This window comes from Pempheris klunzingeri, chromosome 20 (assembly GCF_042242105.1).
Source record: "Pempheris klunzingeri isolate RE-2024b chromosome 20, fPemKlu1.hap1, whole genome shotgun sequence".
Classification (NCBI taxonomy): Eukaryota; Metazoa; Chordata; class Actinopteri; order Acropomatiformes; family Pempheridae; genus Pempheris; species Pempheris klunzingeri.
The window spans coordinates 18,066,909-18,093,991 of record NC_092031.1 but is presented as its reverse complement, the minus strand read 5'-3'; the positions used below and the strand labels follow the sequence as shown (position 1 = coordinate 18,093,991).

Below are 27,083 nucleotides of genomic sequence, written 5' to 3'. Positions count from 1 at the left end.
CACGCAGCTGCGAGTTGATGAAACTGCAGCTGATGGAGGAAGAGAAGCTCCGACGCTGTTCTGTAAAAACAAACCGCACTCTTGATGTATGGTGGGGAGCACGAGACAAAAAAAAATCCCAAAGCCAGACATCAATCCGACAAGAATTCTCATTTTATTGACTAAATCTCAGCTTACAGGAAGACAGTTGTATTGCAAAGACAGATCAGGATACGAGTTCTAGTGCTGTGGTCACCTAATCACTAAAACTCCACCAAAGTCAGGATGCTTTTGAACTATGTCACAGAAAGACACTGGAACTCCATTACAACACAGTACGTTATGGATGAGGTGAGGAGGCAGCAGCGACTGGTGTGTATGTGTGTGTGTGGAGGGGAGGTCTGGAGTCCTCAGCTGCAGCAGATACTGGACCTGACCCCCACATGGGTAAGTTATGTTTCATCCACTGTGCCAGAATATCCATTCTAACATTCTCTGGTCTTACTGTTGCTGCACAAAGCAAAAAAAATACTTCAAATCAACTAGTTTCTTTAGCTTCAAGTATCAATGTCTAACGTTTTTTTCCTTGTTTTAACATCTCTGAAGCAAATGAATGTCACTCTAAACTAGTGGAATTATCCCACAGCCGAGTAGTGTTCATACAGGTGACTGTTCTGTCTGCGTAGCATGGTGCCGCAGGCCAAACGGTCACTATTTAGGATCACTCAGGCAAATGAGCACCAAGCGTGCAGCACACCATTAGAGATCAATGGGCTGTTATTAACAATTTAGTGAATATTTGAAAATGTTTGCTTGCAGCCAAACTGTGTCCACGTTGTCTAAAATTAGACCCAAATTCTCTTGTGGGCTGAAATGATGACAAATCTTCCTGTTCTAAAGAAACAAGCCGGGAAAAATCTGAATTTCAACAGTTTCTAACAGTACCAGCACTCAGTAGCACTACAAGCAACACTTTAACATGTGGGTCCTCGTTCCGACCAAAAAAGAGTAACCACATAAGTGCACGTGATGGCCGAGGGGGGGCGGCCAGACTCTAGTCTCTATTCTGTCACTTTTTATTTGAACACATCTGTGCTGGTTTTTAAATGCGCTCAAACATCTCTGTGTATAAATGCAGGAAGGCAGCAGCAGCAGCTTGTGCTCTGAAATACACTGTTGTAAAATATGGTGCCTTCAAATGGGGGGCGCGTGTGTCCTGTGTTCATAAGAGTCCATGTGAACACCCCCCCCACCCCCCCCCACCCCCATTTGGTATCGACGACTTCACAAGTGGAAATTTTCTGAAAGCACCAAGTTCACGTCCTTTCAGAAAATTACGATGTTTAATTTTCAGGTTTTAATTATCCAGTAAGTTCACACATTGTCATTGTGGTCATATAGAGGCTTTCCTACTGCATTTACGTTATTGCACCCGCATGTTAGCTAACTAACTAGCTAAATTGTTAGCCTTTTGGCATCTATGTTGCCGAGCTGTGTTGCTTAGCAACGCTGTACTCTCAGTGTAACATGCTGTGTTGCTGGAGACTAGTGAGCTGTGAGCCAACGGATAATCACAACACCAAATCATGTGAAAAGTAACTTGTGGAAGCATTTTGGATTTGACTCCACAGTTGGAAAAAACTCCAGATAAAGGTAAACCTGTTCCGTGCCTACGTTAGCATTACCACAATAACTAATCTGAAGTCAACCACTAGACTGGTCCTGACTGAGGAGGTGGAGGCACAGCAAATGAAGGAGTAGAATCTGAACAGATAAAGTGTTAATTGTCATTCTTTTTTTCGCCCTACTGGCCACCACTGGCCACCCCTCGGCTCCGCCACTGTCATGAGACCAAGTGGTTTGTCAGGATGGACGTTTGATGCACTGAAGATCCAATCTGGGAGGAGTCATGGAGAGACTGAGCGGAGGTTTGAGGGTGAAGCCTGCAGATAAGGAATGACGCGATGAGGTAATGTACAGACCCGTGTTATCTCTCCTTATGCAGCCATGTGAGAGGCCTCGTCAGTTGGATGTGATGTGCTGGAGCGAACGCAGGAAACTGCAGAGCCACCGCTGCCTGCAGCCGGCATAGAAAACAGCACGGCTACAGTGTCTGCATCAGGACCGTCCTTTGTTCTGAGTCAGAAGGCTGCAGATGAGGTCAGAGATTGTCACAAGATGTAGTCATTTGCATACTCGCTTGCTGATCTGGGAGCAGCTTTGATGAACACGATCCAAAAAAGGGTTTTCTGTGAGGGCTGAGCAGAGTTTGGCTGGTCCTCGGCAGGCTGAGGCGGCTCACTCTCACAAGAAAAAGAAACATGTCGTCTGCAGCTACACTACATCTACAGAGTTCTGCACTACAGCTTGTGACGGGAGGAACACCGAGCAGGTTTTCACAACAGAGCTTTAGCACATACAAGTTCATGCAGATTTATGTCTGAAGAGCAACACACAAAAGGCCCATTCCTACGCATGATCCGCTGCTTTGTTTTTTTTTTTTCTTCAAATCATTTGCTAATATTCACGATGAGTCGAGGAAAGCAATGGACTACTTTTTTTGCTGTTACTTTTTTTTTTTTTAACTCAAAAGAACATCTACGCCACGCTATTTCACGAAAAAAAGGTGGCAATTTAGAAGAAAGAATCTCCTAAAATTACATCATTAAATTCCCAACCTGCGATTTAAATTGAACCCTCTCACTCTGCGTCCCCATGCTTTGCTTTTTTTTTTCTCTTTTCCTGAAGGTGGTAAGATGTACACGACATTAATAGCTATACAAATACAACACACTGAACAGAAACTAATTATTGTTCAGATTTTTTTTAGCCCTAGGATGTCTCGGGAGATCATGACGGCAATATTCACTCTGAGACATAATGCAAGAAATTGTGCAACGGCAAAAAATTCTACATCACAACATTTTACGTTTCTTTTTTAAAACTTTTTTCCCGCATTTTTTTTTTCTTTTTTTTTTTGTTAAGCTGGTTCCAATTTTTCGTTTGAGCTACTCGTCATGCATTTTATAAAAGGTGACACTTCTGTGACTTTATTTATTTTTTTCCTCCTTCAGATTGAATTGAAAATGCAAAGTGATCATTTTTTTCTTTTCTTTTCAGACGATACGTTTTGCTTAAAGTTTCAAAGGAAACAGAAGCTATACAAACAGAATCTCCAGAGTGAGTAGAAAACAGTCTTTCAACAGTGAAGTAGATATGTTCGACGTGAAGAACAGAGACATCATCAGCCTTCCCTCGGTCGAGTCTGACGCTCGTGTAAAATATCTTCCATCTGAAAACCGTTAGTCAAACCTCGTACATCATATACAGCTATTCATACCAGTATGTACAGCAGCCAACAGAGGGTGTTGCACAGAGAAGTGGACTCGGCACAGCTGTGCCAGAACGCCAAATTCCAATGTGAAGTCGAACGAAAGACAAAGCTGCTTTACAAAAAAAAAAAATAATATAGAAAAAATAGAGTGTGTAGTCTTTTTAGGTTCAAATAAATAATCCAATTCTCAAAGCAAAATAAATCCACTTCTTTTGGATTCATACACACGGAACGAACGGTGATACACACAACAAACACACTCGCACTTTCACATTTTTGTTACACGTGAAACATTTAAAACCGCCGCTCGCTCCTCTTTTTATCTTACAAGGTATTTCCTAAAACTCTGTTTCAGTTGTCTTCAAAAATACAAATCCTTTGTCCCTCGGCTTCGATCCAAAATGACACCCAGCCGCGTCCTGCAGAGGTCACCCAGCTCTCTGCGACTTTTTTTTTTCTTTCTTCTTCTTTTTTTGCTGGAAGTATTGCTTTAAGAAATACATTTTGGTCTTCTTTTCGGATGGTTTTGGTGACAGAATCTCTAATGGAAGCAATTTTCCCTCTGGGGTTTCACGAAACATTGCACACATCATTGAAATCAAAGTGTAAATGGGGCCTTTTCTTGGAGTCTTTGCACTCCAGCTCTACCTCACGAGGAATGTACGCGCTCTACGAATGCTCTCTGAGTCCTCCATGAGTGTGCTCTTCCTCTCCCAAGTTGTTAAAAAAAAAAAAGCATACGTGTTAGTACTCATTGTCTGGTTCTTTTTCCATGCATGCACACCTACGGTATGTGGTTGGACGAGAGGTATAAAAGTGTGTACCGGTGAGTCTGTGACGACCTTAGACGCAGATCTCGATGGGCGTAGCCACCATTATGCGCCCCCCCGGCGAGCTGTTTTCTCGCGGCATTCGATCGTAACTGTTGGTGGACGACACGGAGCTGTTGGTGGAGACGGACACGAAATGGTGGCCGCCGCCCGGCTCCATCATCCCGCCCTTGGCCCCGCCGCCGCTCCCCCTCTCCACCGCCACGGGAGACATGGGAGAGATGGGTGACAGCGGGGAGAGAGGAGACAAAGTCTGCTGCTTCATCCTCTCCACAAGGAGCTCCTCGTCCTCCTCCCCGGATGAAGATGACGAGATGGTGCCGTCCACCTCTCCGCGCACCCCGCCGCCGCCTCCACCTCCTCCCCCTCCAGCGCCAACCCTCTCTCCACCGCCTGCGCTGTTGCCATTGCCGTTGTTGTTGTTGTTCTCCGCGTCCAGCATCCAGGAGTGGCTGAAGTACCCGAAGACCTCTTTGACGGAGCAGCGGCGGTCCTGCTCCACGGAGAGCAGGCGGCGGAACATGCGGAGGGCCTGCTCGGTGAAGCGCCTCCACTGGGACGGCACCGTGTTGGTCCTCCTCTTCTGCCAGCGGATGAACTCCTGGTAGAAGGAGTCGGAGGGCAGCGCCTTCTCCCAGGGGAAGTTGCCGGTCAGCATGCAGAAGAGCAGCACGCCGAACGCCCACACGTCAGTGCTGTAGTCCACGCAGAAGCCCTCGTGGCGGGACACGTCGCAGAGCTCCGGGGCCGTGTACGGGATGGTGCCACTCACCTTTGTGGGGGGGGGGAGAAACTCACCAGGTCAACACCACGAAAAGCCAGAGACGATATGAGGTCATAGACAGAAATGTTACTCACCCTTTTCACAGGTGAGCCGGCACGGCGCGTCATGCCGAAGTCGGACAGCTTGACCTTGCGGCACTCTCGGTCAAAAATGAGGATGTTTTCAGGCTTGATGTCCCTGTGGACCAGCTTCTTACAGTGCAGGTAGTCCAGGGCGATGGCCACTTGGTGCACACAGCGCTTCGCCACTGCCTCGGGGAGACCCACCTGAAGGAACACACAGAGGGAGGTCAGAGCGACATAGTTGAACACCAGCAGTGGCTCATTCATCAGCTGCTGGGCCACCAGCTGAATAGTAATGTCCAATCAAAGAGCTTTAAATGGTCAGTTCCTCAACACAAGTGTCTCTGGCTTAAATACTATTCACTAACACGCTGATACAAATGTAATAACGAACAAAACATACACCAAATACATTAAAGATTCAAAAAAGCAGCGTGCTTCTGCATGCTTCCTGTGTTTGTTTTCTTTTTTGATTGTGTATATGAATCACCTTATGCTTTCAAACTGAAAGTTGTCTTATACAAGGGTGTTGGAAAAAAAGCTCGGCATGGCAGTATTCTATAAAACTGCATTCATTTCTTTCTAATCAAACACTTTGTTCAAGGCGCTAGGTGCAGAATTGTGATCAAAAACTTGTTCATAGAGAGTCCAGCCCCGGTGAAGATGCCTGTCTTTTTTTAAGGCTGCCACTAAAGGTGCCACAGTGGAGACGTTCTGCATTGTGGCTAAATGAAGTGACGGAACCCCCGAGGAATGTGATTCCTTCTGTTTCTAATCACAGCATTGACCACAGTAATGGAGGGGATGGAGCACCTGTGGAGGAATGATATCGAAGAGGTCCCCTGCCAGAGCGTACTCCTGTGCGAACACGTAGTACTCGTCTGTCTCGAAGGCGATGCCGAACATGTTGATGATGAAAGGGCAGGGAGACAGGTAGAGGGAGATGCTGTATTCCCGCAGGAACGACTTCAGCTTGGTCGTCTTCTTCTTCAGGAACTTCAGTGCCATTTTTGTACCTTTAGGGAGCAAAACGGATGAAAGAAAATAACCTCAGAGACTTTGGTGATTCTTTCCTATTTCGAGCAGTGGGCTACAGCTGTGTTGTATGTCTGTATGTCTGCGAGCACGTGCCCCCCCCTCACCTCTGATTTTGTGGATGACCAGGTCCACCTTGCCATAGGTGCCCTTGCCCAGCTCCCTGATCACCTCGTAGTACTTGTTGACCTCCAGCCTCTCCAGGTTCTGGGCTGCGATCAGCTGCAGCTCGTCCAGGATGTCCATGTTGGCTCGAGAAACCAGCGGAGAGGAACTCATGCTGGGGACCGTTTCGGGGGGGGGGGCGGCCCGGGGGAGAAAAAACTGGTGGAACGGACGCTCAGGCAGGACAAGAGCAGCAGCGGCTAACACCTGGTGTCACTGTACAGAAACAGGAGAGGACACACATTGTTAAAACGTTCCTCTTATCATTACTAATACTGTAACATTCTCTAGTATGATTTGTATATCAAATATCTGCAGCTATTGTTTCACTGTGAACGTTTAACCGCTGATAAAATACACGTTCTAGTTTATCATTACTGTTACTGTAAGATTATTATAGTAGATTTGCAGCTTTATACACACCTGTAATATATGTGCAATATACCAACAAGAATAATAATACCATGAAAACAAAAATTTTCATTTCTACACTGTAAATGTACATTTATTTAAATGTGAAACATATTTCACGTCATTCACACAGAAAACCATTTTCTCGTGCTGTTCCAACATTTCACATGTATGATGTAAACGTACAAATTCACTGGAAAAATGACATTTGAAATTGTCATTGAGACGTATGCGGTTTTCCGGTATTTCACGCGTGACATTTACGAGCGAATGTAAGAAAAAAAAGTAATAAAAGCTAACGTACTTTTAAAAAAAATCGATGAAACATTTAAAGTGAAATAAGATGCGAGGTTACAGCCTGTGTTTGTCCTTGTTGGTCACATTTCATCGTCTCTCTGTTTCCATTTCACTATAAAGCAAGTTGTCTGTGGCGGACACGTGGAAGAAACACGCAGGACGCACGACTCACACATGTTCTGTGGCGGGATGTAAAGAGGCCGAGTGCTGGTGACACATCTGCTGGTTTTCAAGGTCAGCGACGGACAACAAGCCGACGATGTTGCAGCTCGCAGCCTCCTCAGATCTGCAGTGTGATAGTCACTGAAAATGCTAATTATCTGCAGTGAAGGCTTAAGTAATTCTAAATGCTACTCGCCAAGGGGGATGCCAGAGCTGAGCTGTGAGTTGAGTCTCACACACACACACACACAGAGCCAATACCAGTCCTTTCGAGCAAATCCATTCCCTGCTGCAGTGTGATTATTCTTAGTGATTGCTTTCTTTTTCTCCTTCCTGAGCAGCCAGACCTGCCAAGTCCTCACCCTCACTCTATAGATCCAGGCACATGTGGAAGAAATGTAGGGCTCACACAAACGCACACAGACTCACACACTCATTACGTAATCTGAAGCGCTTGGAAAGCAGCCTCTCTCCATCCCTGAGCAGACACTCGTGAATCTGCCTTCCTGTCATCGTTCGGAGAAAATCCAGCAGCACTTGGTCCGCCGGCGTACGCACGCCCCCGTCGGTCCACGCGCAAATGGCATGTGGCTTTATTCCCCACAAATCCTCCAAAGAGTCAACCATCTTTGGGGATGCAGAAAATAACACTCTGCTGTGGGCCGAGCAGCTGCAAGCAGTCATAACCTGCTTCATCACATTAAGTCACCAGCTAAAATACACACACACACACACACACACTAGTGGAAGTACCTCGTCATCCCCTCCACAGGCTTCAGTGCTGCTCTGTGGGAGTGTCACCTTTTTTTGTGTGGAGCGGACAGGAAGAGCAGTTGACACCAGCAGGTGAGAAGGGATGAGTCAGTTCGGCGGCGCAGAGAGGATGTGCTGTAGCACACTCTGCGCCTCAAATAAAAGCCCTCGTACACATGCCATAAACACACACACACACACACACACACACACATACACACCCATGCAGGGGGTTGTAAACAGAGAAGGCCATTTGTTTCTGTCCAGGGTCAGAAGTGCTTATTGTAGCACTGCAGGATACATGCAGCACCGTGTGTGTGTGTGTGTGTGTGTGTGTGTGTGTGTGTGTGCTTTAGTTCTGCAGGGGAATATTTGACTTGTTTGGCTTCATTACTTAAGTATTAGTTCATATTTCCTTTAGATTTCTGTGTCTGTGTGGCAATTTCATGTGCTCTTATGTGCATAAATCTATTCTATGTAATATTCTATCACTTATTAGCTTGTGCAATATTGGTACTCACACATGTTTCCGTGTTTCTATTTTCATAGTTGGAGCTCTTTTGTACTTTATTTTTTACAGTTATATAATGAGTCCTTACTGGTGTGTTCACTGTCCAGTAGTGCGCGGGGTAGCTGTGTAGTAGTTGAACCCGATGTGACTCAGTGAAAATGACAACACAAAACCTTTTGAACTCCTTCCATCAGCTGCTGACTCTTCTACAGTTTGATGTGTTTGATTTTTTATAAGTGCTGATACTGAGTGGATTACCTCAGTGAATGGCAGAGAACCTCAAAGCACCTTTTCTCTGATGATCTAAACTACATTAAGCTCATAAACGTAGTAATTAACACAACTACGCATTTTATTTTATGGGGGTTTCATTAAATAAAATGTCGTTTTAAATGCACTCGTGTCAGAGAGTCAAGAGTGAGCTGCTGCACAACTCTCACTCAGCTGTTTCATTACAGTGAAAAACAATATTAATATTTGTTCTGTCACATCCGTGTCCCCACACACACACACACACACACACACACACACACACAAAGAGAGCTGCGTCTGTTGGACTGAATGAGTTATTGGGTCAGGACAAATGTCGGATCTCCATGTAGAGAGCATTTCACATCTTTGGTACAAAAAACTGCACAGCCAATGATTGGACAGCGCTCTGGCAGGGCTGAAATCTGATTGGAAAATTGAAATCGGACGCAAACAAGGTCCTAAAACATTTATCCTGCAGCTCCTCGTCTTTTTTTTTTTTTAAAACATCAAACTATTTGTGAAGATGGAGATAATAACTGTTACTTTATTGAGCATTCCAGTGTCTTTTAGCTCATTGTTTTGGTTTTCCGGCCCACAAATACCACTCGAGTTAAGCACTTTTCAGCCAGCTGTTTTCAGCCAAAAAGCTCAGATAAGCCGATTGTGCACTCCATTACCAAGCAGCAGACAGAGGCAGCAGCTAGCTTAGGTTTAACAGCGAACAGCTTAAGAGCCACAGAGACATTTCCCCCAGGAGCTGGTGGAGACTAAAACAGAGCTAAAAGAAGAAACACGACTCTGAATGAACGCTAATGTTGCTCTGTTGTGAAATCTGCAAATTTTGGTAAGATGTTCGCAATAACAACTTTACAAGGTCGCGATGTGTCAGTGTTGTACTTTCAGCTCGGTGTTGGAGTTTTCTGCAAAAACTGATAAAGATGATGAAACAATGCAGCTTTAAAGCAATGCAGCAGTTTACCCCCATGAGGCAAAGAGCAGCGTGGAGGCTGCCAGTCTCTTCTGTGACAGCCTCATTAGTGTCAAAGCGATCGATTCATTGTTTAAATTATTCATCAAGCACATGCTGGTTCCTGCCTCTTAAATGTGAGGATTTACTGCTTGTTACATCACTGTAAACTGAATATCATCTTCAGTTTTGGACTCAATATGTTAACTTGTGATTGATTTGATTGATTTTTGGATCAATCAACTGGTTAACAGATGAGAAAGATTCTTTGAACCTTGTATTTATGCTGTTTATTATACCATTTCGTAATAAACCTACTTTTCTCCTCAGGACTGCACCTGCACACTCCCACAGGTTTTCGAACGCTACGTGCTGGAAATAAACACAAAATACACCATGTTCCTTTCAAGTGAGCACAAATCCAGCCCCCCCGCCCCCCCATCTCCCCTCCTCCTCCTGACACTGACACTGTACCACCAGGTTCAACACCCTGTGGAAACAGAGCGGCTACCAGGGGCTGCCGCTGACTAAATCCCAGACTGCTTATGCAACCAGCGGGCAGAGCTGACCGGCCGAGCACATTCAGCGAGCCAAGGCGATGATCGCAGCCACGTCCACCCCCGCTGATGCAGCCATACTGCCCTCCAACAATTACAGCGATGCCATCTTCCTCCTCTTTTTTCCGTTTCAGCGAGCTTTCAGTTTTCCCAATAACACGAGCCGCAAACATGTGAGGAGCATCGGCGACACGCATCAAGCCGCCACGTCTCGTGCCCACATAGGATTTGTCTTCTGTTGACCAAAAGCTGGGAAGATCAGAGGTGACTGATTGCCGCACACACACACACACACACACATAATCAAAGTGTGCGGTGAGTGTGTGTGTGTCTGTGTGTGTAACCAGGCACTGACAGGGGAGAGAAAATAATGAGAGAGGGACGAGAGGGAGAGTGGCACCCAATGACAAGGACCGTTGAGTAGCAAAGTGCCAGCAAGTGTGTGTGTGTGTGTGTGTGTGTGTGTTGGTGTGGAGAAAGATAAATAGTGTGGAGGCCAATATTCCCACACAAGGAGACAGTAGACCCACTGACATAATCAAATCAAACCCCCGGTGTAGCAGCTCAGTCTAAAGGCCAGAAAAATAATTATTCAGACGTCCTCCTTCTGTGACTGACCTCTGACCTCTGACCTCCAAATCCTCTCTGGCCTAAAACCTCATTCAAACTGGCTTTAAAGGGGCACTCCAGCCATTTTCTACATGAAAACAGTCGCATAATGTCATCAGGGTCATCTGGGCTACAGTTTTGTTTTGAAAGACGATAGATTCTAGTGAGTAACAATGTTTTTTCAGCTTAACCAGAATTAGAGGCAAACAAGTATGGAAAAAAATAAAAAAAGAACTATAGAAGTGCGAAGAAGAAGATTGATGAGAAGATTTATACCTCTGACCATCAGCCTAGCAGGTCATTAGCTTAGCTTAGCAGAAAGACCGGACGGAAAGGGGGAAAAGATCCCCCTACCAGCAGCAGCCAAGAAATAGTTCTAGCACACGTCTCCCCTGGTGTATGGATTTCATACAGAGCCGCTGTGTTAATTAGACAACGTTAGAGGTGCTGGTGGATGTTTGGCTCTGGATAGATCAAAGCTGGCTGTTCCTCCCTGTTTCCAGTCATTACGCTACGCTAAGATGAGCTTACAGACGTGAGATTGGTATCGATCATCTCATCTGGCCCGAGAAAGTGAACATGAGCATTTCCCAAAACGTCTAACTTTAACTGGTAATAATAATTCACTGTTATCTATCATTAACTTTGTATCATGATAATATAACCGTGTTAATGTTCGACAAATAAATGAATGAGTTGCTGAAGGGGCTTCTTTTGGTGTCACACACTTCTAAATGTGAATCTGTTTTTTAAACATAAGTTTGATTAAGTGATTTTCAATACCTTTGTCATGAATACTGTAAAATATCCTTCCACATCAACAGTGTCAGCCAGTCCTACAGTCCTACCAGTGAGGCCGCATCTCCACCAAACATCGTAGTTTTTGTCTTTTCACAAGACGCACTGGGACATGATCAGTCTTCCCATGTTCCTGACGGAGCAGTGCTCTGACGTGATGAGGAGAAGCCCCGTCCAAGTTACCAGTCGTGGTGGGTTGTTCAGCACCGGTGCGTCTATCTGACCTACATTGTGATCTGTGACTCATCAAGCCGAAGTGTGTGTGTGTGTGTGTGTGTGTGAGAGATCTGTCTGCTTTTATGTGCCATCAAGGAGCTTAAACCCTCTTTGATCAGCTGTGTCTCGAGCTTAAAACACTCATGCACACACACACACATGCAGGCAACCAGACAACCTCCCACAGTGGCTCAGAATACGCAACGCTGCATTAGATTATTTTAAAATAGTTTCGTTAATTACAAGGTGCTTTGCTCCTTCTCCAAAGTAATAACTGAGAACTCCATGAGAAGTGAATTTTCTGGGTGAAAATAGTGGAACGTGGTCCAGACAGCAGCATGTGGACGTGGGCAGCCAGGATGTAAACATTATGGTCCCTTATTATTCTCCAGACATCTTCAGCTTCAGCACTGCTTGGTGTGGTGGTGGTGGTGGTTTTATGGGGTGGGGGTGGGGGGGGTGCTACGTCATGTCGGACCCCACCTGCATTATGTCCTCAGACTGACTCCCAAGGAAAATCACTCTCACTTAGTGCAACAGAGGCGATCACACGTAAACACACACACACACACACACACACATGAGCTGCTGCAGATACCTGACAGCATGCATGGTGGAGGTGGGGGTGCTGGTGGGTGAGGGAGGGGGGGAAGGGGGTGCAAGAGGCTGTGTTGTGATCAATAACACAGATTCCACCATAACGATCCCCATTAGTAAACAATCAGCAAAAAAAAAAAAAGCTCACGCGTAGCATTTCTGTTGTTTGCTGGAGATAAATGGGACATGAACACACACACACACACACACACACACACACACACCACCAGAGACCAATCACAGCATTGTTTTCAGTGTGTGCTGCTGCACAATGGGCCTAATAGATGCACTCATTACGATCACACACAGTGTAATGCATCAGTTATTACAGTTACTGCTGTATGGATGCTGATGATGATGCTGATGCAGGATTCGGATGCGGCTTCGCCAGGGTGCAGCTGAGGATACACGGGTTTATTCCGCCACTCACCATTCAATCGGTTCCCATATGGGGGCTGTGGAGTCCGCCCTGTCAGCCCGGGCTGCTGGTGAACACACTGGATGATCTGAGCGCATACTAAGGCCAGGTGAGCCGGGAGAAACGGGAGAAACGCCTGCTGTCGGTGTCCTGTGAGAAGCCTCCGTGCAGCCGAGATACGGCGGATGAGGCGCCGAGCATCCTGCAGCCTCCTCCCGCTCTGCGTCCTATTGTCTCCGCATCGCTCTGTCCTCTAGGATGGAAGGAGAGATGAGGGGAGAGGGGAAAGAGAGGGGAGGCAGCAGAGGAGAAGGGGCCCTCCCCCTCCTCTCAGCTCTGGCCAATCGCAGCTCTGCTCCGCCGGGAGCCGCCGCTGCTCCTGTCTCCGTACAGACTATGCTGCCTTCAGGATCAGTCGGACATAATTAAACACACGCAGGGGCATAGAAGTAGTGATGAGACTGATATTCTCTCTCATACACATAAAAAAAAAAAAATCATATTCAGATTACAGAAGTAAGTAGAAGTTAGATGAAAATAAGAGGCAACGCTTACAGACAAGAATTAGTTTTAGACACAAAACTGAATATCTGTAAACACCTGTCACAGGTGATTTATCACTATTATACTACTACAGTACTATATGTGAAATCCTTCTCACACTTAAAAAAAAAATCAGTTGCAGTTGAATTGTCAGTGCTTGGCCCACTTTTCTTCTCTGGTGATTCTGCTGTTGACGTGAGCTGACCGTCAATGTTACGCAGACGACACAGTTTTTTGTTTATCCGCACAGCTTCTCTAAAAGATGCACTTTATAATCTACAGTCCACCTTTAATATTTAGTAAACCCTAGCTAAATAAGCCTGCTTTTAGCATTATTTTACAATGACCTATTTTTTTTCTGTTGTTTGAGTTTGTATCTTGGCCATGTCTGGTGAAATAAAGGTTAGATGGAGAAAAAAACAAAACTATTTTGGTGATAATCCACATAAATCAGGTGCGTACTTTTACAGAACACACTCCATTCCAACAGTCGGCAAAGAACTATTGTCGCACATGTTTGATTTGATTTTTGTTTCAATCCAAGATCACTTCTTAACAGCAATTTATGACTTCAAAGCTCCGAAAATGGAGTTGACACGCTGTACTTGAATGCCTCATAAGTCCAAAACAGAGGGGGCATCTATGCAGTGCAAGAGTCCCACTTGTAATATAAATGTGTTGTGAAAACACAAATATCACCTGATAGTCTGTTCTGTTTTGCAACCGTGGCTCAGTCTCTGCATCTCTAACTAACCACTGGCACAATATTCAACTCACTGTAGGATCCTGCTCTGTATTTGAAACAAATAGCATAAAGTTGTTTTTCCTGAGCTCTTGCTGCATAATATTATACAGATTTACACCAAATAACCCCTTGTTCTGACCAGAAACACGCTGCAGTTGGCTCATGTAGCATATTTTCTCTCGGTGACACATTACCCGTGACTGATTCTTTGTGCAAAAACAGCCCCCTGGTTACCGAGAGGTTGCATCACGGGATGAAAATGGGGAGGTGCTGTCTCCAGAGGCTGTTTCTGATCTCTCCACCAACACTCATCACATGGGCAATAAGCATCCTGATTTGTGAGGATTACCATCCCGCAGCAAGTACACAGACTGTGGCTCAAGCAGTGAGGTTCAGGGATCACCAGGGATCCTTTGGGGCTCTTCCACTGGGGGGGCCCGGGAAAATAAGATGTGGGAAATTTCAGCATTTGTCACGCAAAATGCTGAAAAAAATGAGGCTGGGATGCTTTTTCTCTGCATTGTTACCCCTCCACAGAATCCCTTTCCAATTAAAGGGATGAGTTGGCAGCTCGGTGCAGCAGTTTCCTGTGGTCCAGAATGTCTTTTTCTTCGAGGTGTGATAACTATATCGAGAACAACCTTGTAAGTGGTTAAAGATGAGTGGAAGAGCTCTCTGAGCATCATATAGATGTTTGGTGTGCCTGCACTATCAAAGTACAGCCCCTTCACTGTGACAGTGTAATTACCAGGAATGATGGGAGCCTGTGAGGGACCTGCCCAGTCAGCTCCGCTTCCACTTGATTTAACTTAAACCTCGGCTAGAACCACTTCATCTGTCAGTGAGGTTAAAGGGACGAGATCTCTTATTGGTAGTGATATCCTAGAACGGCCTGTAAGCTTATATATGGAATAAAAACACGCTGTGTGTGTGTCTCTTCACATGCAATATCATGAGTCAAAGAGTCAAAGCCTGAGTGAGAACACAAAGGAGGGGTCAGTTTGGAGAGGAAGGGGAGAAAAAGATTTGGGAATATGTATTGAGGAAAAGGAAATATTAGCATTAGTTTTCTGCATTAATTTCTCAGATATCTGGGGATGAGGAGAAGAAGCCTGCAGGCTGTTTGCAGCAGGTTGGTCTGAGCAGACAGAGGACTCTGTGCTGCTCCTTCCTCTCCATCCCCAGCTCTGTCAGACTCAGTGCTCTCACTCTGTTCACCAAATTTAACTTGAAGTTGTGGATATATGATTAATGGCATATGTCTTGTTTAAAGCCTAAGTGACTCGCTGCCTGTCTGGTACTGTAGGTACTGTAGTCTTTAGGGCCCAACCTACCTGTGCGACCGGCCTCTGTATTCGGTGTGGCTACTTGAGGAGGCCAACAAACCAGCATCTGCTCTCCATCTGCATGTGCAGGCAAAGGTAGCTCCTCTGAGGAGCTGATAGAGGAGCAACTCCTCGATAGCAATGATATACAACATTCTCAGTGGTTAAAACCAAAGGAGAAGAAGAAAGGATTGGATCAAACCTGTAAAACACAAATCATATATGGTGTAAGTCTGTTTCAGTCCTATTATACCATAAAGTAAAGAGGAAAAGGTCTTTTGATCATATTAATCCTTGTAGATGTGTGCGTGTGTGTGTGTGTGTGTCTGCACTCTTTGCTGCAGTGAGGGATCTGCTCCTCTCGTTCTTTGAGCCCTGGCAACAGCTGCTCTTTTATGTCACCACACACAACAGTGAACAAACCCGAATTAGCATATGTGAGAAACACACCAGTTATCTATCTATCTGTGTGTGTGTGTGTGTGTGTGTGTGTGCGTGTGTGCGTGTTTGTGTGTGTGTGTGTGTGTGTTGAAGGAGACCGTGTGCAGGGCTGCGACAAAGGAAAAACACTTTGAATATTATGAAATGATAATGGAAATCAGGGCAAGTGTCACAGAGAGAATTGGAGGAACTGCAGATGTAAGATGTCACCAGCACAGACTGAGACTGGAAGCAGCGCTGTGGTTCAAATTCATCTTCCGATCTAGCTGTGACTGTCTCACACACATTAACACTGGGCTGCACAATCTTAAAGATTCTCTATACACCATACAGAGCATTAATATTGCATTTAACATGTATTTGCTATGTAAAGCTACAGTTGAGTGATGGCGACCTGAGCAGAGCATTAAGTCCGACTTCTTCTTTGTGTGTTGTAATCGGTGCTTCTCTCTTCTTTGTTTCGGTCGACAGGAATTGTTCTTTGAGGCGAGCAAACACGCAGCACAGTGAAACCAAGCCGAAAAACGAGTTAGAGCTGCTGCTCAGTGACAGACTCAGCTAAGCTACTAAGCTAACACAGTAGCACAAAAGCTACACTTGTGCGTGGAATGAAAGAAGTACGAACAAGAGACCTGGCCAAGGAGCCGAGCTGGCGGGGTTGAGGGAGGCACGTTTCTTTTGGTCCGAGTCGCTGAAATCCTGTGTAAAGCACTGAATGTGAATGAATCTGTCACTGAAAATAGTCCCCAACAAATGCAGTATTTCCTCCTGTCTGAATAGATATCAAGAGAGTTAATGACTACGGTGACAATACACTGCAAAACTGAGGTGTAATCATGATTAATCTTTTTGGATATTACACTTGTTTTGCATTAAAGACTTCGCTAATGCTTTCCAAGAAGTTCATTAGTCAGTCTATAAATCATGATTTGCTTCTTCATAATGAATCTAAGTACGTAAAGAAACTGAGGATTAGCATGCGGCACTGATCCATTCAGGATTTAACAACAGCTGAATGTGTGAAGACCAGAGCTGAGTAGATTTCGGATTTCAGATGCTCTTGCCAGCACAGGAAGCGGCACACATTCTTGACCTTGTTGCTTCGGAAACATCTCATTTCGCTAAAACGTTGATGACCTAATTAACATGTACTTCCAGTGACTGTTTGATCAATTCCCTGGAATAACAAAATAGTTAAAGTCATACTTGGAGATAATAAGTCAAGAGGCGGATCTGTACGCAATTTCCCATAAGCCTCTCATATGGCTAACTGCCTGACTCCAGTGTGTTGAAAGGGTGTTACGCTTCAGAATCACACCATTAAAACCTTTAATCGAGCAGTGAAAACATGACATTTCATTCACTTTAAATCCAGACATGGAACTTAAATCAAGTCGTGCCATCTTCAGATTTCAATATCGACCATAGAGCACAGGCCAGTTCTGCTGCATGTCTCAAAGAAAACACACAAGATGATATTCAGCAGAGATGATCACAGCTGAGGCTCCATGTGAGCCTTGTTAACCTTCTAACTCTGCGAGCCTCTGCTGCCGCACTGCACTGCTCCACAGAGATGGACATGTACCGTAAACGTGACTCCCTCCAGGGAAATGGACCCTCAGTTCCAGCTACAGTCAGCTCTGTGGTGGCAGCAGTGATTGTGTACGTGTGACAGAGAAGATAGAGAATGACTGGGTGAAAGAGCATGAGTAAGCAAAGACCCTTTGCACTGGATATGGATTAGTGATCAATGATTGAAGCGATCATATATCACTTACTCGGAGTGAGGCTGTCAGGCCACTGTGGAAATGCATCAGCTCTTTCCTGTGGCCTCTGCCTGAAACACACACACACAGCTATACTTTTTAGGACATTGCATTGACTTCCATTTATTGTGGACGGCCTAACCCAAACTCTAACCTCAGCTTGACCTAACCTCAGTGCACACCTTATCCTTAATTTTAAACAGAACCTCAGAAATGGTGTTTTACCTCATTAAACTTGAGGACACATTTGTCCCCATGAGGACTACTGGCCCCTTCGTGTGTTTATACCCTAAACGATTCCAATAAGGACAGAAAAACACACACACACACACACACACACACACACACACACACACACTTGGTGAAAACTTGTATATTGGCATTTACGAAAAATATGTATTCAATGAGGATGGGTCAGATCTGGCCTGACCTGAGGTTTTTGTTCAATATCTCTGTCATATCAGCATTCTGTATCAGCATTCCTCTGTGCTTTGAATACATGCAGAGGCTTGGTACTGATGCTAAAACCATTTTAAATACTGTACAAACAGCAGGCTCCAGACAACTCTGTGTTTTTGTCAAGAGTTTGTAATAATTACTGCTGTATTTTTCTTATATTACATTGTGTGTTAAAGAGGGGTGTGTGTATATATATACACATACATACATATTATCGGTCACATCATCATCAGAACGCATGTGGAAGGCTACCTGTGCCCTGAGTGCGTAATGGGCTCCTGCCCTCGTCAACAAGGTGCTAATTACTAACAAAGTGCACATTGCGGTGGTGGTGGAGGAACCTCAGGATGTGCTGTCGTCTATCGCAGAGCGCACTGCGGCCTGCTTGGCTGCGCAGGGTCTCAGGTTCTCCGTCTAGGACAGCTGGCGGATCCCACAGATCTCCAGGAACAAAGATCGGAGGTCATAACTATATAAAAATATCATAACTCTGTGACCCATGTTTAGAGCAGGTCAGGTGACTGTGGTGTGAACGGTGCTTTGAATTACTAAAACGCTACTATACTATACAGTCCATTTACCATCTAATGACCACATTTAAGGGCCCATAATCAAAAATGTTTCAGGTGTGTTTGTATGTTGAAAAAGGAGAAGCAGCTGACATCCACTCCGTACAGCATTGTCTGAAACAGCCTAGTGCAGCACGGTGGTGGTTAGTGCTGTTGCCTCACTGCATGAAGGTTTACAGTTCGAATGTGGTTTGAACCTCTTCTTTGTGCAGTTTACATGTTCTCCCCATGTTTGTGTTCTTCCTCCCACAGTCCAAAGACATGCAGGTTAATTGCTGCCTGTGAGTTGCCCGTAGGTGAGAGTGTGAGTGTGAATGGCTGTCTGTCTCTGTGTGTTGGCCCTGTGATTGACTGGTGACCAGTACAGGGTTCACCCCACCTCTCGCCCATTGTCTGCTAAGATTGGCTCCAGCCCCCTCGGGACCCTTAGGGATAAGCGGTGTAGACAATGGATGGATGTACTGTCCATTTTTTAGCTTGTATTTGTTCCCATTTTGGTGACTTGGCACGCTTATTGTATTCTGAATTAGCTGTTATCTGTTCTTGCCTGAAGTGATCTCATGGATGTCAAAGTGAAAAGAAGAGTCTTTTAATCATGCTCTGTGTTCAGATTTGACTGAGACGCACTCAGGAGTCAATCAATCAATCAATCAATCTTTATTTATATAGCGCCAATTCACAGCAGTGTTATCTCAAGACACTTTCCATAAAGAGCAGGTCTAGACCAAACTCTTTAATTAGAGAGAGACGCAACGATTCAGGAATTCAAAATTAAGGATTCAAGAATTCCCACATGAGCAGCATCAGATATTATATTATATTGGGCAACAGTGGCAGGAAGAACTCCCCTTTAACGGGAAGAAACCTGGAACAGACCCAGGCTCAATGTGGGTGGCTGGAGGGGTCCGCGTGGGGAGAGGGAGAGAGAGAGAGAGAGACAACACAAACAGCAACCAACATACTAGCAGTGACTATAGCACTAACAATAGGAGTGTGACTAACAGATTAGCAGTATGATATTATTGAAAAACATGATGAGTGGCCGACGAGCAGCAGTGATTCATGAAGCAGAGAACCACATCAGCAGGACCAGGATCCACAGGATCCACAGGAACCTGAGAGATGAGAAAGCACAGAAAGGCTCCGGGGAAGATAGCAAGTTAGAGGCAGACATTTGGCTGACATGAGACATAACGATGGAGAGGAAGAGGAGGAGAGAGAATAGAGGAGCTCAGTGCACCATAGGAGTCCCCCGGCAGTCTGAGCCTATAGCAGCATAACTAGGGGCTGGTCTAAGGCCTGAGCCAGCCCTAAACTATATGCCTTGTCAAAAAGGAAGGTTTTTAGTCTACTCTTAAATGTAGAGAGGGTGTCTGCCCCCCGAACCCAAACTGGAAGGAGATTCCACAGGAGAGGAGCCTGATAGCTGAAGGCTCTGCCTCCTGCACTACTTTTGACTCTCCAGTTGGTCCAGAACGCTGCTGCTCGTGTTCTGACGAGAACTAAAAGAAGAGACCACATTTCTCCTGTACTGGCTTCTCTTCATTGGCTTCCAGTAAAATCTAGAATAGAGTTTAAAATCCTTCTCCTCACCTACAAGGCTCTTAAGGGTCAGGCCCCATCATATCTTAAAGAGCTTATAGTACCGTACTACCCCACTAGAGCACTGCGCTCCCAGAATGCAGGTCTACTGGTGGTTCCCAAAGTCTCCAAAAGTAGTTCAGGAGGCAGAGCTTTCAGCTATCAGGCTCCTCTCCTGTGGAATCTCCTTCCAGTTTGGGTTCGGGGGGCAGACACCCTCTCTACATTTAAGAGTAGACTAAAAACCTTCCTTTTTGACAAAGCATATATTTAAGGGCTGGATCAGGCCTTAGACCAGCCCCTAGTTATGCTGCTATAGGTTCAGACTGCCGGGGGACTCCTATGGTGCACTGAGCTCCTCTATTCTCTCTCCTCCTCTTCCTCTCCATCGTTATGTCTCATGTCAGTCAAATGTCTGCCTCTAACTTGCTATCTTCCCCCGGAGCGTTTCTGTGCTTTCTCATCTCTCAGGTTCCTGTGGATCCTGTGGATCCTGGTCCTGGCCCTGCTGATGTGGTTCTCTGGTTCCTGTGGGTCCTGGTCCCGGTCCCGCTGATGTGGTTCTCTGGTTCCTGTGGATCCTGGTCCTGGTTCTGCTGATGTGGTTCCCTGGTTCCTATGGATCCTGGTCCTGGCCCCGCTGATGTGGTTCTCCACCAGCCAATGGATGTGCGTCTGTCCAAGGCTACAGCCTGTCCGTCCTTGGGAGCTGGATCTCTCCTTCACTGTGGTGCTCCCGGAGGTTTCTCTTTTCCCACTGGGTTTTTTGAGTTTTTCCTTCCCGAAGAAGGAGGGTCATAAAGGGCAGGTGATGCCTCGGACTGATCCATCGGACTGATCCACTGGCCTCATCGACTGCTGGACTCTTTATTAGATTGTTTGTTCGCTTACACTTGTTTATTTCAGTGAACTTTGTAAAGCACTATGAGACACTCTGTTGTGATATTGGGCTATACAAATAAAATTGAATTGAATTGAATTGAATTGAATTTTGGAGTCGTGTTTTTAAGTGTTGTAATGTCCTCACAATTACTGATGCAGCTCCAACTGTGTTTAAGTGAGACAAGTCAGCAGCCAAACTACAAGAACTAACCTGTAGTTGTTTTTAGAATGCATTCCTCAAACAGTATCTTTTGCTGTTTTTTCATTTCATGGTTCAGCTCGGCTAGGCTCGGCTCTACTGATCGTCATAGCGACACTGTGTGAAACCGCCGTGACATCATTTTCAATGCGACACAAACACGCTGGGACATTGGAGGTGTTAACCTTCCAGCCTTTACACACTGACAAACTGTAAACCTCCCCTGTCCATTTGCTGCTAAACAGCTTCATCACCAACCTTTTTCTCTGCTGTCTCTCACCACCATGGAAGGGAAGTTCTCTCTCTCTCTCTCTCTCTCTCTCTCTCTCTATCTCACTCGCTCAACCACCCACTCGTTACGCACTCCCACTATGCACTGCCCCATTCCTCGAAGGAGCCACACTAGTCTCATAACAGAAGATATCGAAGGGATTGTTTCCTTGATACGTCTGCGTTTCATTAATTAACCACAGCGGGGTTTTGCAGGTTGCTTTTTTTTTTTTATCTGAATGAAGTGAATAAAAAGACTGTGGTCACTATTGATTGTAGCTCGGCTCTTCAAAGGCGGGGCAGCTTGTGCAGGACGTCTTGTGTGTACAAGTGACCAATCAGCTGTTATGATCTTGAGTTTAGTTATTGTCTCGTCTCTTGTCACTTCCGGCTTTAGTTCCTGTCCTCCTGTGTCTTGTCCTCTGTGATTGTCTGGCCGCGCCTTGATTGGTTCCACCTGTTCCCCATTACCTTGTGTATTTTAGTCTCCGTCTCCCTTTGTCCTGTGCCAGTTCGTCATGTACCTTTGTCTTGTCAACCAGCATTCTTGTTTCCTTGGACCTTGTCTTGAATCCGTGTCTGTGAGTTTTGTCTTTGTGTTGATACTTTTTGTTTTTCGCTCCTGCTTTTATGGAGTTGTTTTTGTTTCCATAGTATTAGCTTTTGCCACCGTGCTTGTTTGTTTTGTCTTTTCTTAATAAAGTTTATTTTGATACTTTTGAGTCGTGCGCGTGGGTTCTGGTTCTGTTCGCCACCTGGCTTAACATCAGCGGTCACCTTTCAGGATCAGCTCAGCTCAAATGGAACTTCAATGGCGGCGATACCAGAAAAGTACCATGTACCAGGTATTCTCCTCAATTTCTGCCAATGGAAAACCAGAAACAGTTCTCCCATTATCAGGATGTACATCTCACTGATTTTCTGAAAGGGTCTTGTTAAACCTACATAAAAAATGAGCTCCTTTTCCTTTTTTCTCACTGGTAAAAGCTGTTCTGCGGATATAAATCACTAAAAAATAGTTTGTTGCTTGCAGCAGACCTCTTGAGGATCTAGATAGAAGAACACACACACACCTTCAGATGACTCCCTGATTACATAAGTGCTGTAGTTGACGCTGCTGCTTCCCCACCTCTCAACATTGCAGTGCACACAGAACCGTTCTATCTAGCTATCTGACTGCTGTCAGACTGCGGCGCAATTCCAGACTGCAGCAACTAATTCCTCCCGGCTGCTTCCAAAACATGTGCCATGATAGACAGGTGGTGGATGACGCAGGTACGCAGGCAGTAGATTGTCGGGACATAAAGAGCGAGGAAATCTGTGAGTCACTGAATGTGAGAAACAAAAGACTGGCGATCCGAATGTGCTACACATACGCATCATGTAGCATCGCCGGTTGAGGTGGGAGATGATGAGCAGGGTGAGTTGCTACAAACTTGGCACTTGCTCAGAGGCAGTGGGCTGTCCACCAGTCAGAAGATCTGCGGTTCGATCCCCATTCTGTGCGTCGAAGTGTCCCGAAAGTGTATGAATGTGTTTGTGAGTTTGTTGGCAGGTTGGCAGTCGCAACTTGAACTGTAAGCGGTCGAAAAAGACTAGAAGGGTGCTAATAAAGTGTAGTCCTGCTTCACATCAGTGACGCTATGTAACATAGATAATCACACACATGCATAATGTACTCTAGCACTGGTCCTTAAATTGGCTACAAACAGCAGTGGGCCTTCATACATAAAGTCATTTGCCACCTAAACTCCCAAAACCCATAATTATCGTCTTGATATCTAAATATAAATGAGACATGGCAGACAAGACTATGTCCTCAACAATACATTATTAGATGTAAGTAACTGGCCATTCACTAAACCCCTCCCCCAAAGCAGCAACTGTCCAATCATAGCTAGGCAACTGTAATTAGGCTAATGTCAGCAGCTCTTTTTTGGATTTGAGGAAGTTTGCACTGCAGCAACCTCAGTAAGTCATCCGAGACATTCACTGATTGGTCGTCCATCACTGTCAGTAACCTGAGCCGTGAGGTTCTGAGGGTAGCACTGTCTGGAGGAAAGGGAAAGGTAATTAGAAATGATTTTTGGAACACGTTCGTACAAACTTTCAAAGTGGAAGCAACAGAAGAGATGTCAGCAAACACTGACAATGATCTCTGAGATGATGCATTTGAAATACGACCGTATAACTTCAGAGATCCTACAATTTAACTGTATGTAGCTCAGTGATCTTGATGCCACTTGTGACGGCTCAACACAGCGGCAGAACCGTGTGACCTACATCCCTGTGCAGAATCCACTCAGCACTCAGCAGCACTGCGCGTGCTTAATGATCAGAGTTAAATGCACTGAGAAATTCGCATCCACGCTCTTACTTGTAGTGACCAGTGTAATGGATGACCGTTACGCTCCACATGTGCCACAGAGCTGTGGTTAAAAAAGTGGGACACTGCATGTAGTCTAACGTGTTACCCTGCAAGAGAGAGTATGGATTAATAGATTTGGTTTGTTACAATCAAAAAACTCAAATGTAAGAATATTACTAACAATATTGTTGTATGAATAGTTTTTCTTCCCTCGAGCCCGACATATGTTACTTTATGTCACTGCTTGCATGAGTGGCTGTTATTTTCTTCCAGCCAGGTTTGTATCTTGTTAAATTCATCTAATGACATGATGGGGGATATTTACTAGCGATTAATTTTTTTAAGATGACTGAGAAAAAAAACCATTCTTTCTCTTTTTTTCTGTTCCATCTTTCAGTAAATGTGTGTGAAACGCTCCATTTATGCACGAGGTCCCCGCAATGACTGCAAAACTGGTATATGTCTGTATAACTTTATTTTTTTTACTTGGGATTGTGCGCATAACAAAGGCAGGTAACTGTAAAAACTAAAGAATGGATCGACACTGGGTGTTATATGTTGTTTTGCTGTTTATTTGGCAGGTTAGCCTGTTGAACTTGTCTGTTTCATGCTGTACAGCTGATGTTGTGCCAATTCACAGATGAGTTGATGGACTGGGCTTTTTTTGGAAAGGGGGCCTCAAGGGACGGGAACTAAAACAGAGCATTCAGAAAAAGGGTGAAAAACAGGGTATGAGTTGGAAAATGAGTTTATTATGTCTCCTTTGAACAATGAACAGTAATACATATGTACAGTGGGGCAAAAAAGTATTTAGTCAGCCACAAATTGTGCAAGTTCTCCCACTTAAAAAGATGAGAGAGGCCTGTAATTTTCATCATAGGTACACTTCATCTATGAGAGACAGAATGGGGGGAAAGAATCCAAGAAATCACATTGTAGAATTTTTAATGAATTAATTGGTAAATTCCTCGGTAAAATAAGTATTTGGTCACCTACAAACAAGCAAGATTTCTGGCTCTCACAGACCTGGAACTTCTTCTTTAAGAGGCTCCTCTGTCTCCACTCGTTACCTGTATTAATGGCACCTGTTTGAACTCGTTATCAGTATAAAAGACACCTGTCCACAACCTCAAACAGTCACACTCCAAACTCCACTATGGCCAAGACCAAAGAGCTGTCAAAGGACACCAGAAACAAGATTGTAGACCTGCACCAGGCTGGGAAGACTGAATCTGCAATAGGTAAGCAGCTTGGTGTGAAGAAATCAACTGTGGGAGCAATTATTAGAAAATGGAAGACATACAAGACCACTGATAATCTCCCTCGATCTGGGGCTCCAAGCAAGATCTCACCCCGTGGGGTCAAAATGATCACAAGAACGGTGAGCAAAAATCCCAGAACCACACGGGGGGACCTAGTGAATGACCTGCAGAGAGCTGGGACCAAAGTAACAAAGGCTACCATCAGTAACACACTACGCCGCCAGGGACTCAAATCCTGCAGTGCTAGACGTGTCCCCCTGCTTAAGCCAGTACATGTCCAGGCCCGTCTGAAGTTTGCTAGAGAGCATTTGGATGATCCAGAAGAGGATTGGGAGAATGTCATATGGTCAGATGAAACCAAAATAGAACTTTTTGGTAAAAACTCAACTTGTCATGTTTGGAGGAGAAAGAATGCTGAGTTGCATCCAAAGAACACCATACCTACTGTGAAGCATGGGGGTGGAAACATCATGCTTTGGGGCTGTTTTTCTGCAAAGGGACCAGGACGACTGATCCGTGTAAAGGAAAGAATGAATGGGGCCATGTATCGTGAGATTTTGAGTGAAAACCTTCTTCCATCAGCAAGGGCATTGAAGATGAAACGTGGCTGGGTCTTTCAGCATGACAATGATCCCATACACACCGCCCGGGCAACGAAGGAGTGGCTTCGTAAGAAGCATTTCAAGGTCCTGGAGTGGCCGAGCCAGTCTCCAGATCTCAACCCCATAGAAAATCTTTGGAGGGAGTTGAAAGTCCATGTTGCCCAGCGGCAGCCCCAAAACATCACTGCTCTAGAGGAGATCTGCATGGAGGAATGGGCCAAAATACCAGCAACAGTGTGTGAAAACACTGAAGACTTACAGAAAACATTTGACCTCTGTCATTGCCATCAAAGGGTATATAACAAAGTATTGAGATGAACTTTTGTTATTGACCAAATACTTATTTTCCACCATAATTTGCAAATAAATTCTTTAAAAATCAGACAGTGATTTTCTGGATTTTTTTTTTTTCTCATTTTGTCTCTCACAGTTGAGGTATACCTATGATGAAAATTACAGGCCTCTCTCATCTTTTTAAGTGGGAGAACTTGCACAATTGGTGGCTGACTAAATACTTTTTTGCCCCACTGTATATTTATATATATATATATAGTGCGATGAATACACACTCCAGCTGCAGAAATCACACTTTAATCGCGTTTCATTGTTTTCCAGACATGTGCAACACATGTCACGTCTAATAATAACGATTATTTCTAGACAGCCAATACTTTCCGTTCCTGTTGGCACAGTATGAAAACCTTCTAGTTTCACATTTGTGTCTCTAATGTTATATTTTTGCAGTTTGAAACTGTCCTGTGATCTGAGTTATCTACAGGCGTGGTGGACGCTGCGTGAGATTGAAAGTCTGCAGGTGATCAGGACTGCATTCATCAACTACACTGTCAGAAAGTCAGATCAAGAAGACATCAAGATCAAGCAAAGGCGAACATTTTAGCATAACGTGACCAGCAGCAGTATTACACTGGCGGCACACTTTTGGAGAGACAGTGATGTAAAGTATAAATGATGAATGATACAAAAAACGATGCTGCGACGTTAATCATTCATGCGACTGTGACATAAAAGAGACGACCTTTAACTGCACTTGTACACGCTCACACCGATAACAATAGCTCACGAGATGGGGCAGAGCTGAGAGCAACTAAATCCTAAAGATGGGTTAATCCCCAGACGGTCCTGTCTGGGGACACGAAATCCAAACAAAAGGCTGACGTGTCCCCCACTTTAGTCCGAGTGAGAAAATATATAATAATCCAAATCAGCCAAACAACGTCCCCACTTCGCCCCAGTAATCACTTAATGGCCACGGCGGAAATGATGGGAATTACTACTTGCTTAACCCCTGAAGCCATTATCTCTGCCCTTAGTTC

General features: G+C 44.9%; 2 protein-coding genes across 2 annotated transcripts in view; one reads left to right on the top strand and one right to left on the bottom strand.

Moving 5' to 3' along the window:
• Positions 1–4,156: 4,156 nt before the first annotated feature.
• Positions 4,157–6,303, bottom strand: bsk146 (brain specific kinase 146). Its single transcript, XM_070852182.1, has 4 exons — positions 6,132–6,303; positions 5,803–6,005; positions 5,002–5,193; positions 4,157–4,915 (listed from the first exon to the last, which is right to left on the bottom strand). The coding sequence occupies exons 1-4, from the start codon at positions 6,301–6,303 to the stop codon at positions 4,157–4,159; spliced, it is 1,326 nt and encodes a 441-aa protein (XP_070708283.1).
• Positions 6,304–12,706: 6,403 nt separating this feature from the next.
• The window catches only part of abcc3 (ATP-binding cassette, sub-family C (CFTR/MRP), member 3), a 106,104-nt gene continuing 91,727 nt past the window's right edge, over positions 12,707–27,083 (top strand). Inside the window, exon 1 of the mRNA XM_070851750.1 lies at positions 12,707–12,711. The gene's annotated coding sequence lies outside the window, so the exon portion shown is untranslated. The remainder of the gene's footprint in view (positions 12,712–27,083) is intronic.

Bases quoted from the DNA above. Each gene is read 5' to 3' on its own strand.
- bsk146 (XM_070852182.1), bottom strand. From the start codon at position 6,303: ATGAGTTCCTCTCCGCTGGTTTCTCGAGCCAACATGGACATCCTGGAC. The intron at 6,006-6,131 runs GTGAGGGGGGGG...TGCTCCCTAAAG, and splicing joins GGTCATCCACAAAATCAGAG to GTACAAAAATGGCACTGAAG. The intron at 4,916-5,001 runs GTGAGTAACATT...CCCCCCACAAAG, and splicing joins CCGGCTCACCTGTGAAAAGG to GTGAGTGGCACCATCCCGTA.